Raw genomic sequence first — 20,626 nt, 5'->3', positions numbered from 1 at the left:
CCCCTGTCATGTACATTTGGGGGCCCAGTATAGTCCATTTCATCCTCTTTGCCTTATTATAGTCATAACTTTACTGTGCTAGACTATAAAATCCTTAAGTACAAAGACCACATAACTTTATTTATGCATTCTCAGTTTTTGGTTAACAAACACCTGTTAATGCTTCTATAGACTGGTTGTTGAAGAGATCAGGACACAAAAATGAAAAGACAAATCCCTGTTATTGTACCTGTGGTTTAGTAACCTTTTGTTTTTTCCAAAAAGATTTAAAAATTAATTGAGGAAATATTGGATCCCCCTCATCAGGTGATGCCAAATTATGTAGGCAACCTGTGTGTCCCAAACAGATGAGTGTATCAAGAAAATGTAATACCCACACACAATGAAATACTATTCAGTAATCCAAAAAGATAAACTCATGCCATTCACATCAATATGGATGGAGCTAGAAGGGATAATACTAAGTGAAATAAGTCAGAAGGTGAAAGATAAATACTAAATGGTGCTCCTGGTATATGCAATATTGAATATAACTCACCATCAAATCACATGTAGTATTTCTGTGTTTCTCTTCTTTGTGCTCTGGGTACTTTAGTTGTAGTCAACTTTCAAGAGTTAGTTTTTAATGTTGTCTTTACCTGATCTTTATTTTAGTTATATTCAATATTGCATATACCAGGAGCACCATTTAGTATTTATCTTTCACCTTCTGACTTATTTCACTTAGTATTATCCCTTCCAGCTCCATCCATATTGCTGTGAATGGCATAAGTTTATCTTTTTGGATTACTGAATAGTATTTCATTGTGTGTGGGTATTACATTTTCTTGATACACTCATCTGTTTGGGACACATAGGTTGCCTACATAATTTGGCTTTTATAAGCCATTGTTATTTATAGCTTTTTTTTTTTTTGTCTATTTTCAGTTCATTGACTTTATTTTTAAGGATTTCTTTTTTTTGCATTTTGAATCTCTTTATGATTACAATTTTATATCTGTATCTGGCAGGAAAAAACATATCTTCTGAGTCTTTGAAGTTGGGTTCCATAGATTTGCTCTCTCTTTGTTTTGTGATCCTGTTAGTATGCATGTTGCAGGTTTGTTGGGTTCTTCTTCCCATTATTTAAGCTGGGGCTCAACCGTTGTAAGTGGGGCTTCCTTTTATTGTGGCCCCTCCCCCATCAAAGGTCAGGGGTCTCACTACTAAATGCTGCTTGCTTTTTCTTCTCCCCACATAAGTTTTTTTAAATTTTTTTTTTTTAAGATTTATTTATTTGTGCATACAGAACTGGGGTACAGGCCAGAGGCTCAGGGGCGGCGAGAGGCTTCACCAGAGACAGAGTGGGGAACAGAACAGGCAGATCGACGAAGTACACTGCTGAGGGGAGCAGCGGGCGGGTCAGGAGAGGTCTGCCACGCCATGTGGTCACCTCCAGGGCAGGCGGGAATCGAACTCATGCGGAAGCCGCTTTAGATTCTCAATGCTGTGCTTTAACCCGCTGCGCCACCAGGGAGGGCCCACATAAGTATTTTTTAATAACGTATTTGCTCTTCATTATCATGAGTAATACAGCCTGCATTTACATCACAATTAGAGAGAGGGAGACTTTGAAGTTAAAAGAACTTAAGGAATTCAAATGACTTGCTGGGGTTCAACTTGGAACTATGATTCTGCCTTTTTTCCTCCTCTATTGCCATGTCTAGATGATTTCTATTTTATGTTACTTTAATAAATAGGTGAATATCAGAAGTTGAGGAATAGTTAGAAGATAAGTGGGTTTTGTGGGCAAAATGAAACATTTTTTCATTCTTATGTACTGTATATGACCTCATATTTTATTCCATTTCATAACTTAAATATCTTCTTCAGTTTCTTGTTTTCATTTTTCTTATGTAAGAGGCAACATGTTCAGTGGAGAGACGATACAGATGAATAAAACTGAAAGATCTCATAGCTGTGTGGGGACAGGAGTGTAAATACTGTCATTTGCTGTGATGGGTACTCTATAAATATCGAGAATAATTAGTATAATGAGAGTGGTATTAAGGGTATGTGGGCAGATGTGATATACTACACCATGGAGATGGTATTGAGGGTATAGAAGGGAAACTCACAGAGGAGGTAGCACATACTGTGTCTCTAATACTCAAATGTTCAGGTGAAGGGCTGCAAAATGCATGCCTGGAGAAATAGCATATTCACAGTGCTCATGTTGATAACAACTTTGTGATGATTTACAGTTTTTATTACAGAGTTAATAGCAGTTCATATATGTATAGAAATTTTCAGAAAAAGTAGGTATTTTTAGTGCGAGTTTCAGGTATTTAGATAAGTAGTTTTCCAAAGATTTTGGGGCCATGAGAATTTTATTGGGCTATTACTTCTAGAGGTACCTGTCAGACAAAAGGGCCTTCATGTTTTAGGAAGTCTTCTTTCTTTCTAAGTCCGCCTTCACCCTTGTTTTGGGGGATTCATCTCCCACCTACAATGTGGAAACAGCCTCAGATATCCCATATTCTTTCTTACCTCACTAGTTAAAATGACACTACACTGCTATGATCATTTTTCTAAAATACTACTCTTCTACTTCTCTGAAAATCGGCAGCATGTTCTTTTCCACCCTTAGTGTGGGGCCTTAGGTTACTTTTTGTCATCCCCACAATCTTAATACCTTGTCCTTATCTTTTACACAGCCCAAGGGCACTGAAAACACTGAGCTGTCCCAGCCCTCATACATTGGACCTGTCTAGTCATTTGTAATAATTATCTAATACTTAGCTTCACACCAGCTTATAAGACAAGGTTTGGAATCATGTCTATTTGTTTATTTCCACGTAGAAGCATATTGATTGAAAAAATGCCTCCAAACTAATTTGAAAAGGTTAGAATTAGAAGAGCTTAAAATCCATTGATAAGACTGGTTGTTTCTGTAGTAGCTGCCAAATTTAGTCTAAGCTATCCAAATACACAAACATCTCATAGAGATGTTACTTTATAGATGGCTTGCTTTAGGCAGAGGCGGTTTAGATATCCATGGAGCAATTCTTTGAATTTTATAATTATTGATAATTGTCATCAGCAGGCAGTGGACATCTTTGGTAAAACATCCCTTTATCATAAAGTCAGTATTGTTTTATTTTGTAGAGATACTGCAAAACCTTAAAAACAAATCAAATTTCTCCCCTTTCTTAATTTTTATGTAGGATCTCTCATAACATTATGATAACCTGTGCAAAAATTACTTTGGTAATTTATCAGAAGACTTTACATTGTTAAATTTAATTTAGACATATGAAGTATATACACCTTTATTCATTGCTTTCTTTCCAAACTAAGATTTCCCACCTTATGTAGTTTGGTTTCAGTTTGCATTAAAATGTGTCTTTAAATTTTAAAATATATACTCTTCTGTTTGTTGTCTTGTTTATGATTTTCTTTTACCTAATAATATGGAAAGATTCTACTAAGTGTTATCTTAAGATACAGAATAATTTCTGTAGCCATCTTGTGAAAATTATGATAATTCTAGTTTTTTTCTAAGAATGGATTTAATTATGTTCTAGCACAACAACTTCTCTGGGGATATTCAGGTATGATAACTGACTAAATGTTATGTTCATTTTAACCTAATGTTTTTGTTCATTTGATTCTTTGAATCCTGATTTTTCATTTACCTCAATAGCTAGAAATTTATGTTAACAATTTTTGTGATGGTGGTAATAACTGTTAAAGGACATAGGAGACTATACTAATATAGATGTATAGGTGGTTATTATAACTAACACAATATAACCATATTACCATATTTAAATGACTTGGAAATAGTCATGTCATAAAACTCTTAAGTGAAAGAATTATGCTAAAATCTATATTTTATGCTCTGGTGTTTAATGGTAAAAGGTGTAAGTAAACATACCTATGTTATATGATATATATATAAATACACACACACATGTGACTGACATATACAAGGACAGAGAGGAGAAAACCAGGAGTCCATGACTATGAAGTGAGAATACTTATGACTTACAGTAAGGTGGCTTACTGTGCTGAAGCAGAAAAGAGCAGAGATCCCTGAACTTGCATCCTGAGGAAAACTAAAATAGCTAACACAGTTTTCACTAGGAGCATTTGGCTAGTTGTTTACAATGTCTCATGTGGAGTTATATTAATTTTCTTTTATTTAAGTAAAAATTTTCACTGGTATTATTTTTCCAAAGTTCATATTATACTGGAAAATTAGAGCATGAAAAGCTTGCTTTCTGGAAATTGTTTTTATGGTAAATATAATTTATGATATTGTTTTATGGTAAATATTATTTTAATCTGTTCTTTGAAGCAAGCTATATTTATGTTAAAGTTAATTTAAAAGCCAAGTTAGTCTTAAATCCTAATCAGTATCTTATATTTTTAAGGTATAATCACAGTGGAAAGTGGAAAACAAAATCTTGATATAAATAGACTGTATATATCCACCTGCCCTAGGGGTCTGTCCCCAGTTGTGGCATCTCCTCATCAACATGAAAGAAAGGAAGGAAGCAGCAGGGTGTTAACATTGACTTTTTGAGAAGAAATTTGGTCTCTAGTGCTATTTTTGAATTACTGTGGTGTGCTCCTTGTGAGAGGTTTCTTCTGCCTCTTCACACCCCCTTGCACCCCAGTGAGCAGTTCTGCTGCTGGACTTGCTGAGGAATGCCAGGTGGGGTGGAAAGCTCACAGGCATTCTTCTCTTTCCTTTCTTTATTTGCTCTTTAACTTTTTTCTTTCTGTTCCTTTAAAGATTTGTTCTCCACAATATCATTTAACAGGATCTTCATTTCATCATTACGTATTTAGAAAGAGATTTAGGTGTGTCTATTGTGGAGCATCATTAGAACTCATCAGCCATGAAAGCTGTCTTTGTCACTTTCTTTTAGGAAAAGTATAAAAATTGATACTGTATTTACAACCTAGAACGGTATCATTCTGAAAGAGTCTGGGTAAATGTAATGAACTATTAATGAGTAGCACTGAGATTTCATGGGTAAGAACATAATGCATTAGGCTGATATCCTATTTCTATCCATTTGGAAATGTTTCTCAAAGTTAGTACTGAACATCAACATAACTCAATAAAAATATATTACAGTCTTTGAATAATGATTTAGTATGTTGATATTATTTTTAATTGATCTATGGTAAAGGTAAAACTACTCTTCAAAGAATTACTTCTCAATTAAATAATCAGAGTTAATAATAATTTAAATAAGAACTTCCTATTTCTAGGAACACTTCCATTACTAAAGAGTCAACATTTTTTGACACTGCTGATAATTTTAAAGGCTGTGCCACAAAAACATGAATCATTTACTAAAATGCTGTAAAAATTATTTTGCTGATCCTGTTAGGAGTTTGCTCACAACCTCAGTGGCTATTTAATGAGACTTCTTTTGGGTGCTAATGTTTATGCATTAGGTTTAAATACTAAAGGTTTAAATATATAAAATAAATAAAAATCAGGACTTCAGATTGAATCAGTTTATGTACTGAGAAATGTGTCTTACTACATTTTCTGTTTACTTTTTTTTCAGTTGCGCATGACTGGTGTTAGCTGCATGTTATATGTAATGTGTGTGTTTGTTGGCTTTTTATTTATACATTAATATCAGATAATTTTTCTGACAGTAGGAGTGTACTATAAATTTCACACAAGGCAATAAGATAGGATTATCTACGAAATGCATGTCATGTAGCAATTGTTAGTATAGATCACCGTGTGGTGTGTTTTTTTAACTTTTTGGAGTGTTCTAAATTTAATTTCTAACATTTTTTATATCTTTCCGGATTATATCCTTTTATTATGGCTTAGATATTGTTTTAATTAATTCAGCAGCATCTTTTGAACATTGTTAAAAATTAGTTATAAAAGTTATTTTTAATGACACTCATAGACTGAGTAGGATATACTGATCAGCTACTAGTGAGGTTTTGTGATTCCATAAATATTATTTTACCTACTCTAAATCATGTAATCTATAAACTGAAAATATGCTTAATTTAGATACTGACATCATCTAAAAGTTGCAAAATTGTGCCTCTCCCTAAACTTCTGGGGCATTAATGTCTTACTATAACAGAAAAAAATAGTTTTTTTCAGTGGAAGGTAAAGTTACTTTCCTGGTGTGTACAATTATAAAATAAGGCTTACCTTCCTTAGTTAAAAAGTAATGATACACAGAAGTTTCAAAGGACCTGAGGTATATTCTTTTTTATAATTTCCCAAACTTAGTGTATCAGAAGTAGAGAAATTTTATGCATATATGAAAAATTAAATTTTTGTTTTCCACAAGACTGATAATTGAGATGCTTTTTATTTCTCTGGAAAGGCCTATACATACATGTAGGCATATCATGTTTTTCCCCTACATTTTGTTCGTACATGTATTATAAATACTCTGAAACACAAAATGCATTTAGAAATAAAATTTTATTTTTTAGAGCAGTGGTTAAAAGTCAGCATGAACCTTTTCCTCCAGACAAAATTGTATTAGTCTCCTAGTTTATAAAATTGCTCTAAGTAGAGAAGGTTGATAAGGGTTGTACCCTGCCTCTGCAGTAGAGCTCTGGTTATTACAGAAGTGTTTCTGCAAAATTCCAGAGCTCTGAAAAACAATTTACTAAGTAATAGGTAACTAAGTCAAAGTTACTTTGGAAAAGTTATGCACATGCTCCAGAGTTGAACAGACATATAGAGCAGTATTTAGATCTGGAACATTTCCCATCCTTATTCCAGAAAAATTAAGTGACACCTAACTTACATTTCAAGTTTGTAGGTAAAAGGAAAAGGTTCCTCACTGCCACAGCTTCAGAGGACATGTAAATTGAGGCTCCTGTGCTTCTCCTTCATGCTCTTCTTTTTGTCCTGACAGCCATGTCAGCACCTGGCACCCAGAAACATGGCACAGTGTAACACAATGTAGTTAGAAAGAAATTAATACTGGGTTGGTTTATAGATTACTTAGCCTTAAATAATTTATATAATTTTTACCCATAGAACTTGGGTACCTTTATTTGTGAAAAATTAACACTACACTTTTCCATTATTCATTTGTAGAAAATGATAGAATAATTTAAAAATGTTTTTAAATGTACTTTATGCACTTATCCTGTAGGCTACTATAAATATGGATTTATGCATAAATTCTTTACTACTATTATTCAAAGTTTATTTTAGTCCAGTTGTTCTGAACTTTTGCATTTTATAGTGTACTTATAACTCTTAAAATGATTTTCTAGCATTATCTCATCTGTGAGACTAGAAAGCAAAATAATTTACAGTAGAATTATATGTATTTGTAACATTTCTGTATATAATTTACAGGAAGACCATGTACTCAGCTTCAACTTCTAAATCCAGAGCGATTTGCACGTCTTATCAAAGAAGTAATGAACACATTCTGGCCTGGGAGAGAGTTGATCGTTCAGTGGTATCCATTTGATGAAGATAAAAATCATCCATCTGTTTCATGGCTTAAAATGGTTTGGAAGAATCTATATATTCATTTTTCAGAGGATTTGACTTTATTTGATGAGATGCCACTTATTCCCAGAAGTACACTAGATGAAGGTCAGACATGTGTAGAACTCATTAGACTCAGGATTCCATCATTAATCATTTTAGATGATGAATCTGAAGCACAGTTTCCAGAATTTATTGCAGACATTGTACAAAAACTTGGTGGGATTGTTCTTAAAAAGTTAGATGCCTCTATACAACATCCACTTATTAAGAAATACATTCATTCGCCATTACCAAATGCTGTTTTGCAGATAATGGAGAAGATGCCATTGCAGAAATTATGTAATCAAATAGCTTCGCTACTTCCAACACACAAAGATGCCCTAAGGAAGTTTTTAGCTAGTTTAACTGACACCAGTGAAAAGGAGAAAAGAATAATTCAGGAATTAACAATATTCAAGCGAATTAACCATTCTTCTGGTCAGGGGATTTCCTCTTATACAAAGCTGAAAGGTTGTAAAGTCTTGCACCATACTGCCAAACTTCCATCAGACCTGCGACTTTCTATTTCAGTTATAGACAGTAGTGATGAAGCTACTATTCGCTTGGCAAACATGCTGAAAATAGAGAAGTTAAAGACCACTAGTTGCTTAAAGCTTGTTTTAAAAGATATTGAAAATACATTTTATTCACGTGAAGAAATAACACACCTTATGTTATGGATCCTTGAGAATCTGTCCTCTCTTAAAAATGAGAATCCAAATGTGCTTGATTGGTTAATGCCATTAAAATTCATTCAGATTTCACAAGAACACGTGGTATCAGCCAGTGAACTCTTTGATCCTGATATAGAAGTACTAAAGAATCTCTTTTATAATGAAGAAGAAACCTGTTTTCCCCCTTCAGACTTTACCTCACCTGATGTCCTTCACTCTTTAAGACAGATTGGTTTAAAAAATGAAGGCAGTCTCAAAGAGAAAGATGTTGTGCAAGTGGCAAAAAAAATCGAAGCCTTACAGGCCAGTTCTTGTCCAAATCAGGATATTCTTCTAAAGAAAGCCAAAACACTCCTGCAAGTTTTAAATAAGAATCATACACTGTTGCAGTCATCTGAAGGAAAAACGACACTGAAGAAAATAAAATGGGTTCCAGCCTGCAAGGAAAGGCCTCCAAATTACCCAGGCTCTTTAGTCTGGAAAGGAGATCTCTGTAATCTTTGTGCACCACCAGATATGTGTGATGGAGCCCATGCAATTCTAGTGGGCTCATCACTTCCTCTTGTGGAAAGTATACATGTAAACTTGGAAAAAGCCTTAGGTATCTTCACAAAACCCAGTATTAGTGCCGTGTTAAAGCACTTTAAAATTGTTGTTGATTGGTATACTTCAAAAACCTTTAGTGATGAAGACTACTATCAATTCCAACACATATTACTTGAAATTTATGGCTTCATGCATGATCATTTAAATGAAGGGAAAGATGCTTTCAAAGCCTTAAAATTTCCATGGATTTGGACTGGCAAAAAATTTTGTCCCCTTGCCCAAGCTGTGATAAAACCTTTCCATGATCTTGACCTTCAGCCTTATCTGCATAGTGTGCCTAAAACCATGGCAAAATTCCACCAATTGTTTAAGGTCTGTGGCTCAATAGAGGAATTAACATCAGATCATATATCCATGGTCATTCAGAAGGTATATCTCAAAAGTGACCAAGATCTCAGTGAACAAGAGAGCAAACAAAATCTTCATCTTATGTTGAATATTATCAGATGGCTGTATAGCAATCAGATTCCAGCAAGTCCCAACACACCAGTTCCTATACATCATAGCAGAAATCCTTTTAAACTTATCATGAAGCCAATTCATGAATGCTGTTATTGTGACATCAAAGTTGATGACCTTAATGACTTACTGGAAGATTCAGTGGAACCAATCATTTTGGTACATGAGGACATACCCATGAAAACTGCAGAATGGCTGAAAGTTCCATGCCTTAGTACAAGATTGATCAACCCTGAAAATATGGGATTTGAGCAGTCAGGACAAAGAGAACCACTTACTGTAAGAATTAAAAATATTCTGGAAGAATACCCTTCAGTGTCAGATATTTTTAAAGAACTACTGCAAAATGCTGATGATGCAAATGCAACAGAATGCAGTTTCATGATTGATATGAGAAGAAATATGGACATTAGAGAAAATCTCCTAGACCCAGGGATGGCAGCTTGTCATGGGCCTGCTTTGTGGTCATTCAATAATTCTGAATTCTCAGATTCAGATTTTGTGAACATAACTAGGTTAGGAGAGTCTTTAAAAAGGGGAGAAGTTGACAAAGTTGGAAAATTTGGTCTTGGTTTTAATTCTGTGTATCATATCACTGACATTCCCATCATTATGAGTCGAGAATTCATGATAATGTTTGATCCAAACATAAATCATATCAGTAAACACATTAAAGATAAATCTAATCCTGGAATCAAAATTAATTGGAGTAAGCAACAGAAAAGACTTAGGAAATTTCCTAATCAGTTCAAACCATTTATAGATGTGTTTGGCTGTCAGTTACCTTTGACTGTGGAAGCACCATATAGCTACAGTGGAACTCTTTTCAGACTGTCTTTTAGAACTCAACAGGAAGCAAAAGTAAGTGAAGTTAGTAGTACCTGCTATAATACAGCAGATATTTACTCTCTTGTAGATGAATTTAGTCTGTGTGGACATAGGCTTATCATTTTCACTCAGAGTGTGAACTCAATGTATTTGAAGTACTTGAAAATTGAGGAAACCAACCCTACCTTGGCACAAGATACAATAATAATTAAAAAAAAATCCTGTTCTTCCAAAGCATTGAATACTCCCGTGGTAAGTGTTTTAAAAGAAGCTGCTAAGCTTATGAAGACTTGTAGCAGCAGTAATAAAAAACTTCCTACTGATGCACCAAAGTCATCTTGCATTCTTCAGATCACAGTTGAAGAATTCCATCATGTGTTCAGACGGATTGCTGATTTACAGTCACCCCTTTTTAGAGGTCCAGATGACGACCCAGCTGCTCTCTTTGAAATGGCTAAATCAAGTCAGTCAAAAAAGCCACCAGATGAATTGCCACAAAAAACAGTAGACTGTACCACCTGGCTTATATGTGCTTGCATGGATACTGGAGAGGCTCTCAAATTCTCCCTGAATGAAAGTGGAAGAAGACTAGGATTGGTTCCTTGTGGGGCAGTAGGAGTTCTGCTGTCTGAAATCCAGGAGCAGAAGTGGACCGTGAAACCACATATTGGAGAGGTATTTTGCTATTTACCTTTACGAATAAAAACAGGATTGCCAGTTCACATCAATGGGTGCTTTGCTGTTACTTCAAATAGAAAAGAAATCTGGAAGACAGATACAAAAGGACAATGGAATACTACCTTCATGAGACATGTCATTGTAAAAGCTTACTTAGAGGCACTCTGTGTCCTGCGGGACATGACCACCAGTGGAGAACTAACAAATTATATTTACTATTCAGTATGGCCTGATCCTGATTTAGTTCATGATGACTTTTCTGTAATTTGTCAAGGATTTTATGAAGATATAGCTCATGGAAAAGGGAAAGAATTGACCAGGGTCTTCTCTGATGGATCAACATGGGTTTCCATGAAAAATGTGAGATTTCTAGATGATTCTATACTTAAAAGAAAAGATGTTGGCCCAGCAGCCTTCAAGATATTTTTGAAATACCTCAAAAAGACTGGGTCAAAAAACCTTTGCGCTGTTGAACTTCCTTCTTCTGTAAAGTTAGGATTTGAAGAAGCTGGCTGTAAGCAGATATTGCTGGAAAACACATTTTCAGAGAAACAGTTTTTTTCAGAAGTGTTTTTTCCAAATATTCAAGAAATTGAAGCACAACTCAGAGACCCTTTAATGAACTTTGTTCTAAATGAAAAAGTTGATGAATTCTCAGGAATTCTTCGTGTTACTCCTTGTATTCCTTGTTCTTTGGGGGAGCATCCTTTGGTTTTACCATCAAGATTAATCCATCCTGAGGGACGAGTTGCAAAATTATTTGATACAAAAGATGGACGATTCCCTTATGGTTCTACTCAGGACTATCTTAATCCTATTAATTTGATTAAACTAGTTCAGCTAGGTATGGCAAAAGATGATATTTTATGGGATGACATGCTAGAACGTGCAGAGTCAGTAGCTGAAATTAATAAAAGTGACCATGTTGCAGCTTGTCTAAGAAGTAGTATCCTATTAAGTCTTATTGATGAAAAACTAAAAATAAGGGATCCTAGAGCAAAGGATTTTGCTGCAAAATTTCAAACAATCCCCTTCCTTCCATTTCTAACAAAACCAGCAGGTTTTTCTCTGAACTGGAAAGGTAATAGTTTTACCCCTGAAACCATGTTTGCAGCAACTGACCTTTATACAGCTGAGCATCAGGATATAGTTTGTCTTTTGCAGCCAATTCTAAATGAAAATTCACATTCCTTTAGAGGTTGTGGCTCAATGTCATTGGCTGTTAAAGAATTTTTGGGATTACTGAGGAAGCCAACAGTTGACCTGGTTATAAATCAATTGAAAGAAGTTGCAAAATCAGTTGAAGATGGAGTTACATTGTACCAGGAGAATATCACCAATGCTTGCTACAAATACCTTCATGAAGCACTGATGCAAAATGAAATGACTAAGATAGCCATTACTGAAAAATTAAAATCCTTTAGCTTCATTCTAATTGAGAATGCATATGTTGACTCAGAAAAAGTTTCTTTTCATTTGAACTTTGAAGCAGCACCATACCTTTATCAGTTGCCTAATAAATATAAAAATAATTTCCGTGAACTTTTTGAAAGTGTGGGTGTAAGGCAGTCATTTACTGTTGAAGATTTTGCCCTTGTTTTGGAATTGATTGATCAAGAAAAAGGAACAAAACAAATAACAGAGGAGAATTTTCAGCTGTGCAGAAGAGTAATTAGTGAAGGGATATGGAGTCTCATTAGAGAAAAGAAACAAGAGTTTTGTGAGAAAAATTATGGCAAAATATTATTACCAGACACTACTCTTAAGCTTCACCCTGCTAAATCTTTATGCTACAATGATTGTCCCTGGATAAAAGTAAAGGATTCCACTGTAAAGTATTGTCATGCTGACATTCCCAGGGAAGTAGCTGTCAAACTAGGGGCAGTGCCAAAACGACATAAAGCCTTAGAAAGATATGCATCCAATATCTGTTTTACAACACTTGGCACTGAATTTGGACAGAAAGAAAAATTGACCAGCAGGATTAAGAGCATCCTTAACGCCTACCCTTCAGAAAAGGAAATGTTAAAAGAACTTCTTCAAAATGCTGATGATGCAAAGGCCACCGAAATCTGCTTTGTTTTTGATCCTAGGCAGCATCCAGTTGACAGAATATTTGATGATAAGTGGGCACCTTTGCAGGGACCAGCACTTTGTGTGTATAATAATCAGCCTTTTACAGAAGATGATGTCAGAGGAATTCAGAATCTTGGAAAAGGCACCAAAGAAGGAAATCCTTGTAAAACTGGACAGTACGGAATAGGATTCAATTCTGTGTATCATATTACAGACTGCCCTTCTTTTATTTCTGGCAATGACATCTTGTGTATTTTTGATCCTCATGCCAGATATGCACCAGGAGCTACATCTGTTAGTCCTGGACGTATGTTTAGAGATTTGGATGCAGATTTTAGGACGCAGTTCTCAGATGTTCTGGATCTTTATTTGGGAACACATTTTAAACTGGATAATTGTACAATGTTTAGATTTCCTCTTCGTAATGCAGAAATGGCAAAAGTTTCAGAAATTTCTTCAGTTCCATCATCAGATAGAATGGTCCAGAATCTTTTGGACAAATTGCGGTCAGATGGGGCAGAACTTTTAATGTTTCTTAATCACATGGAAAAAATTTCTATTTGTGAAATAGATAAAGCCACTGGAGCTCTAAATGTGCTTTATTCTGTAAAGGGTAAAATCACTGATGGAGACCGATTGAAAAGGAAACAATTTCATGCTTCTGTAATTGATAGTGTTACTAAAAAGAGGCAACTCAAAGACATACCAGTTCAACAGATAACCTATACTATGGATACCGAGGACTCTGAAGGAAATTTGACTACATGGCTTATTTGTAATAGATCAGGTTTCTCAAGTATGGAAAAAGTATCTAAGAGTGTTATATCAGCTCACAAGAACCAAGATATTACTCTCTTCCCACGTGGTGGAGTAGCTGCTTGCATTACTCATAATTATAAAAAACCTCATCGGGCCTTCTGTTTTTTACCCCTCTCTTTGGAGACAGGGTTACCCTTTCATGTGAATGGCCACTTTGCTCTAGACTCAGCCAGAAGAAATCTGTGGCGTGATGATAATGGAGTTGGTGTCCGCAGTGACTGGAATAATAGTTTAATGACAGCATTAATAGCTCCTGCATATGTTGAATTGTTAATCCAGTTAAAGAAACGGTATTTCCCTGGTTCTGATCCAACATTATCAGTTTTACAGAACACAGCTATTCATGTTGTAAAGGACACTTTAAAGAAATTTTTATCATTTTTTCCAGTTAACAGACTTGATCTACAACCAGATCTGTATTGTCTAGTGAAAGCACTTTATACTTGCATTCATGAAGATATGAAGCGTCTTTTACCTGTTGTACGAGCTCCAAATATTGATGGCTCTGATTTGCATTCAGCAGTCATAATTACCTGGATTAACATGTCTACTTCAAATAAAACTAGACCATTTTTTGACAATTTACTGCAGGATGAACTACAGCACCTTAAAAATGCAGATTATAACATTACAACACGCAAAACAGTAGCAGAGAACGTCTATCGATTGAAACACCTACTTTTAGAAATTGGTTTCAACTTAGTTTATAACTGTGATGAAACTGCTAATCTGTACCACTGCCTTATAGATGCAGATATTCCTGTTAGTTATGTAACACCTGCTGATGTGAGGTCATTTTTAATGACGTTTTCTTCTCCTGATACTAATTGTCATATTGGGAAGCTACCTTGTCGTCTCCAGCAGACTAACCTAAAACTTTTTCACAGTTTAAAACTATTAGTTGATTATTGCTTTAAGGATGCGGAAGAGAATGAGATTGAAGTAGAGGGATTGCCCCTTCTCATTACACTGGACAGTGTTTTGCAAACTTTTGATGCAAAACGATCCAAGTTTCTAACAACATACCATGAATTGATTCCATCACGCAAAGACTTGTTCATGAATACCTTATATTTGAAATACAGTAATATCTTGTTGAACTGTAAAGTTGCTAAATTGTTTGACATTTCCAGCTTTGCTGATTTGCTTTCCTCTGTATTGCCTCGTGAATATAAAACCAAGAATTGTACAAAGTGGAAAGACAATTTTGCAAGTGAATCTTGGCTTAAGAATGCATGGCATTTCATTGGCGAATCTGTAAGTGTAAAAGAAGATCAAGAAGAAACAAAACCAGTATTCGACGTTGTTGTTGATACCCTAAAAGACTGGGCATTGCTTCCAGGAACAAAGTTTACTGTTTCAGCCAATCAGCTTGTAGTTCCTGAAGGTGATGTTCTACTTCCTCTAAGTCTCATGCACATTGCAGTTTTTCCGAATGCTCAAAGTGATAAAGTTTTTCATGCTCTCATGAAAGCTGGATGTATTCAGCTTGCTTTGAACAAAATCTGCTCCAAAGACAGTGCATTAGTTCCTCTGTTATCAGGTCACACAGCAAACATAGAAAGTCCCACAAGCATTTTGAAAGCTGTGCATTATATGGTCCAAACATCAACATTTAGAACTGAAAAATTAGTAGAAAATGACTTTGAGGCTCTCCTGATGTACTTCAACTGCAATTTGAATCACTTGATGTCCCAGGATGACATAAAAATTTTGAAATCACTTCCCTGCTACAGATCTATCAGTGGTCGCTATATGAGCATTGCAAAGTTTGGAACGTCCTATGTACTTACAAAAAGCATTCCTTCAGCTGAAGTAGAAAAATGGACACAATCATGCTCGTCTGCATTTCTTGAGGAAAAAATACACTTAAAAGAACTATATGAGGTGCTGGGTTGTGTACCTGTAGATGATCTTGAGGTATATTTGAAACACCTCTTACCAAAAATTGAAAATCTTTCCTATGATGCAAAATTAGAGCACTTGATATATCTTAAGAATAGATTATCCAGTATTGAGGAATTGTCAGAGATCAAGGAACAACTTTTTGAAAAATTGGAAGGTTTATTAATAATCCATGATGCTAATAGTCGACTAAAGCAAGCAAAACATTTCTATGATAGAACTGTGAGAGTTTTTGAGGTTATGCTTCCAGAAAAGTTATTTATTCCAAAAGAATTCTTTAAGAAATTGGAACAACTTATAAAACCCAAAAATCAAGTTAACTTTATGACATCTTGGGTGGAATTCTTAAGAAATATTGGACTAAAGTATATACTTTCTCAGCAGCAGTTGTTACAGTTTGCTAAGGAAATCAGTGTGAGAGCTAATACAGAAAACTGGTCTAAAGAAACATTACAAAATACAGTTGATATCCTTCTCCATCATATATTCCAAGAACGAATGGATTTGTTATCTGGAAATTTTCTGAAAGAACTGTCTTTAATACCATTCTTATGTCCTGAGCGGGCCCCTGCTGAATTCATTAGATTTCATCCTCAATATCAAGAGGTAAATGGGACACTTCCTCTTATAAAGTTTAATGGAGCACAAGTAAATCCAAAATTCAAGCAGTGTGATGTGCTCCAGCTTTTATGGACATCCTGCCCTATTCTTCCAGAGAAAGCCACACCCTTGAGTATCAAGGAACAAGAAGGTAGTGACCTTGGACCACAGGAACAGCTTGAACAAGTTTTAAGTATGTTGAATGTGAACCTGGATCCTCCTCTTGATAAGGTCATTAATAACTGCAGAAACATATGCAACATAACAACTTTGGATGAAGAAATGGTAAAAACTAGAGCAAAGGTCTTAAGGAGCATTTATGAATTTCTCAGTGCAGAAAAAAGAGAGTTTCGATTTCAACTACGCGGGGTTGCTTTTGTAATGGTAGAAGATGGTTGGAAACTTTTAAAGCCTGAGGAAGTAGTGATAAATCTAGAATATGAATCTGATTTTAAGCCTTATTTGTATAAGTTACCACTAGAACTTGGCACATTTCATCAGTTGTTCAAATTGTTGGGTACTGAAGATATTATTTCAACTAAGCAATATGTTGAAGTGTTGAGTCGTATATTCAAAAATTCTGAAGGCAAACAATTAGATCCTAATGAAATGCGTACAGTGAAGAGAGTAGTTTCTGGCTTATTCAAGAGTCTGCAGAATGATTCAGTCAAAGTGAGGAGTGATCTTGAGAATGTACGAGACCTTGCACTTTACCTTCCAAGCCAGGATGGTAGATTGGTAAAGTCAAGCATTTTGGTGTTTGATGACGCACCACATTACAAAAGTAGGATCCAGGGGAATATTGGTGTGCAAATGTTGGTTGATCTTAGTCAGTGCTACTTAGGCAAAGACCATGGATTTCATACTAAGTTGATAATGCTCTTTCCTCAAAAACTCAGACCTCGTTTATTGAGCAGTATACTTGAAGAACAGCTGGATGAAGAGACTCCTAAAGTCTGTCAGTTTGGAGCATTGTGTTCTCTTCAGGGAAGATTGCAGTTACTCTTATCTTCTGAGCAGTTCATTACAGGACTAATTCGAATTATGAAGCATGAAAATGATAATGCCTTCCTGGCCAATGAAGAAAAAGCCATAAGGCTTTGCAAAGCCCTTAGGGAAGGATTGAAAGTGTCCTGTTTTGAAAAGCTTCAAACAACGTTAAGAGTTAAAGGTTTTAATCCTATTCCCCACAGCAGAAGTGAAACTTTTGCTTTTTTGAAGAGATTTGGTAATGCAGTCATCTTGCTTTACATACAACATTCAGACAGTAAAGATATTAATTTCCTGTTAGCATTAGCAATGACACTTAAATCAGCAACTGACAATTTGATTTCTGATACTTCATATCTAATTGCTATGCTAGGATGCAATGATATTTACAGGATCAGTGAGAAACTTGATAGTTTAGGAGTAAAATACGATTCATCAGAACCATCAAAACTTGAACTGCCAATGCCTGGTACTCCAATACCTGCTGAAATTCATTATACACTCCTTATGGATCCGATGAATGTTTTTTACCCAGGAGAATATGTTGGGTATCTTGTTGATGCTGAAGGTGGTGATATCTATGGATCTTACCAGCCAACTTACACTTATGCAATTATTGTACAAGAAGTTGAAAGAGAAGATGCGGATAACTCTAGTTTTCTTGGAAAGATCTATCAGATTGATATTGGTTATAGTGAATATAAAATAGTTAGCTCCCTTGATCTTTATAAGTTTTCAAGGCCCGAGGAAAGTTCTCAAAGCCGGGACAGTGCCCCTTCTACTCCCACCAGCCCTACAGAGTTCCTTGCCCCTGGTCTAAGGAGCATTCCTCCTCTTTTCTCTGGTAAAGAGAGCCTCAAGACATCCTCTACCAAACATAATTCCCCCAAAAAACATAAGGTGAGTTCTTTACCAGAAATCCTAAAAGAAGTGACATCAGTGGTAGAGCAAGCTTGGAAGCTGCCAGAATCTGAAAGAAAAAAGATTATTAGGCGATTGTATTTGAAGTGGCACCCTGACAAAAATCCAGAGAATCATGACATCGCTACTGAAGTTTTTAAACATTTGCAGAATGAAATAAATAGACTAGAGAAACAGGCTTTTCTAGATCAAAATGCAGACAGAGCCTCAAGGCGAACATTTTCAACGTCAGCATCCCGATTTCAGTCAGACAAGTATTCATTTCAGAGATTTTATACTTCATGGAATCAAGAAGCAACAAGTCACAAGTCAGAAAGGCAACAGCAAAATAAAGAAAAATGCCCACCATCAACTGGACAGACTTACTCTCAAAGGTTCTTTGTTCCTCCCACTTTCAAGTCAGTTGGTAATCCAGTTGAAGCGCGTAGATGGTTAAGACAGGCCAGAGCAAATTTTTCAGCTGCCAGGAATGACCTTCATAAAAATGCCAACGAATGGGTGTGCTTTAAATGTTACCTTTCTACCAAGTTAGCCCTAATTGCAGCTGACTATGCTGTGAGGGGGAAATCTGATAAAGATGTAAAGCCAACTGCGCTTGCACAAAAAATAGAGGAATATAGTCAGCAACTGGAAGGGCTGACAAATGATGTCCACACCTTGGAGGCTTATGGTGTAGACAGTTTAAAAACAAGATACCCTGATTTGCTTCCTTTTCCACAGATTCCAAATGATAGATTCACTTCTGAGGTTGCCATGAGAGTGATGGAATGTACTGCCTGTATCATAATAAAACTTGAAAATTTTATACAACAGAAAGTATGAAAGTATTTAAAGAAAATTAACAGCAAAATATTGAATGTGTTTTTGCACAGATATTAATTGCTGTATTTTCTTAAGCTTCATCGAGTTACTTAGGTATTGTGAAGCACATTGCAGTTTATTTGGGAAGAATTTTTGGTTGGTGCCAATTGTCACTAACATGAATTTTAACAGAAAACAAAACTGACTCTAAAAATCATCTTGAAGATAATGATGAACTACAAAATTGCCAGATTGTATAGGGATGGTTAAATGGCACATTGTTGAACTGCACTTTATATAACCAAAGCTAAGCAGTTTGTTAAATGAGTCTCTCTGTCTCTGGTTAGGATGAAGTAAATTTTATGATTTTAACATGGGCATTTTTGAAGAAACTAATGAATCACTGGGCTGATGGTTGGTCTAAACTCATAAGGAGAGTTAAGTCCTTGGTGTTAATCATTTTCAAGTGAATCCTCATTAAGTGGATGCATTATTTTCTTATCAGCTGGATCTGACTATGAATTTGCTGCAGTTTTACATCTTAAATATTCAATACATTTTTAAAAGGGTACAGTATTTTAATCCTGAATATTACTTGAGTAGGAGTATGCAGATAGTACTTCTTAAAATGCACTGAATACACTTTACATCTTCATTTGCAATTTTTTTACACTTTATGTTTACAGACTTCCCACTTCATGAAGATGGCATATGAAAATTCAGAATTGTGGCAGATTTGTCACCAGATGTTGTTGTTAATTCTGAGAATTGCTTACCAAAACATTTATCAAGTGCTAGAACATTTCCTTTGTTTGTATGTGTATATTTTCCACTAATAGCTTAATTTATAGTGTGGTTGAACAGGATGCAGTCTTTCATTGTCTAAAGGTGCTGGAGCTAAAAAATATTTTATCTTTCAACATTTAGTGGAATATTTTGGAATTTAATGAAAACATTAAAAATTATAAAATAATTGTGACAATATCTAGTAGTTTATAAAAGAGGGATTTATCAGCTTGTATTTTCTTCATGAGTGATTGAGAACTGACACTTAATTTTCATCATGTATGAGTGTCCTATCATACTTATTTAATATTTTTTTTGCAGAATTTAAGAGAAAGGTAATAATTAGTTTATGTAAGTGTGCTAGCTGTACATGATGCTAAGTATAATAATTTATGCAATTAAGGGCTTATGAACACATTAAGATATTTTTTACTTTTATTAGTAATAAGGAATGTTGCATCTCTACTATTGTATTGCTTCTGGATGTGAAGCCATGTAATTGTTTCTGCTATTAAGTGCCATAATTTTAATAAAGCAAATGTACATATGAAATTATTGTAACTAGTATTTCCTGAAAAATAGTTCATTGAAAATCTAATATAGTATTTTCCCATATTTTGTTAGGTATGTATATATGTATTTATTAGAAATATTACGGTTGCATCCTTCAATATGTTTTATATTGAAATTTTAGTAGCTTTCTTTTTCATGATTGAATATGAACTACTTGATATGTACTATTTTTATTAAGTGTTCATTTATTTACTTAAAAGTTCATTTCAACTTTTCATGGGATAAAATTAGTCTATGCATATATTTATCTCTCTTTCTCTGGTGGTAGTGCTCTGTGTGTGTATGTATTGAAAGATACACATCAAATATATTTCTCCTGTGGGTAGATACTGATATTTATCTTACTAAGAGAGAATTGCATGTTTAA

At 35.0% G+C, this 20,626-nt stretch overlaps 1 protein-coding gene across 1 annotated transcript in view; it reads left to right on the top strand.

The window, feature by feature from the left end:
- SACS (sacsin molecular chaperone) overlaps positions 1 to 20,245 on the top strand; it is a 57,783-nt gene extending 37,538 nt beyond the window's left edge. The window contains exon 9 of the mRNA XM_004680148.2: positions 7,364 to 20,245. Coding sequence (XP_004680205.2) covers positions 7,364 to 18,921 — 11,558 coding nt within the window. The 3' untranslated portion in view covers positions 18,922 to 20,245. The remainder of the gene's footprint in view (positions 1 to 7,363) is intronic.
- Positions 20,246 to 20,626: the final 381 nt, after the last annotated feature.

This window comes from Condylura cristata, unplaced genomic scaffold (assembly GCF_000260355.1).
Source record: "Condylura cristata isolate star-nosed mole 26May11 unplaced genomic scaffold, ConCri1.0 scaffold00010, whole genome shotgun sequence".
Classification (NCBI taxonomy): Eukaryota; Metazoa; Chordata; class Mammalia; order Eulipotyphla; family Talpidae; genus Condylura; species Condylura cristata.
This window is presented reverse-complemented; position numbering and strand designations above follow the sequence as displayed.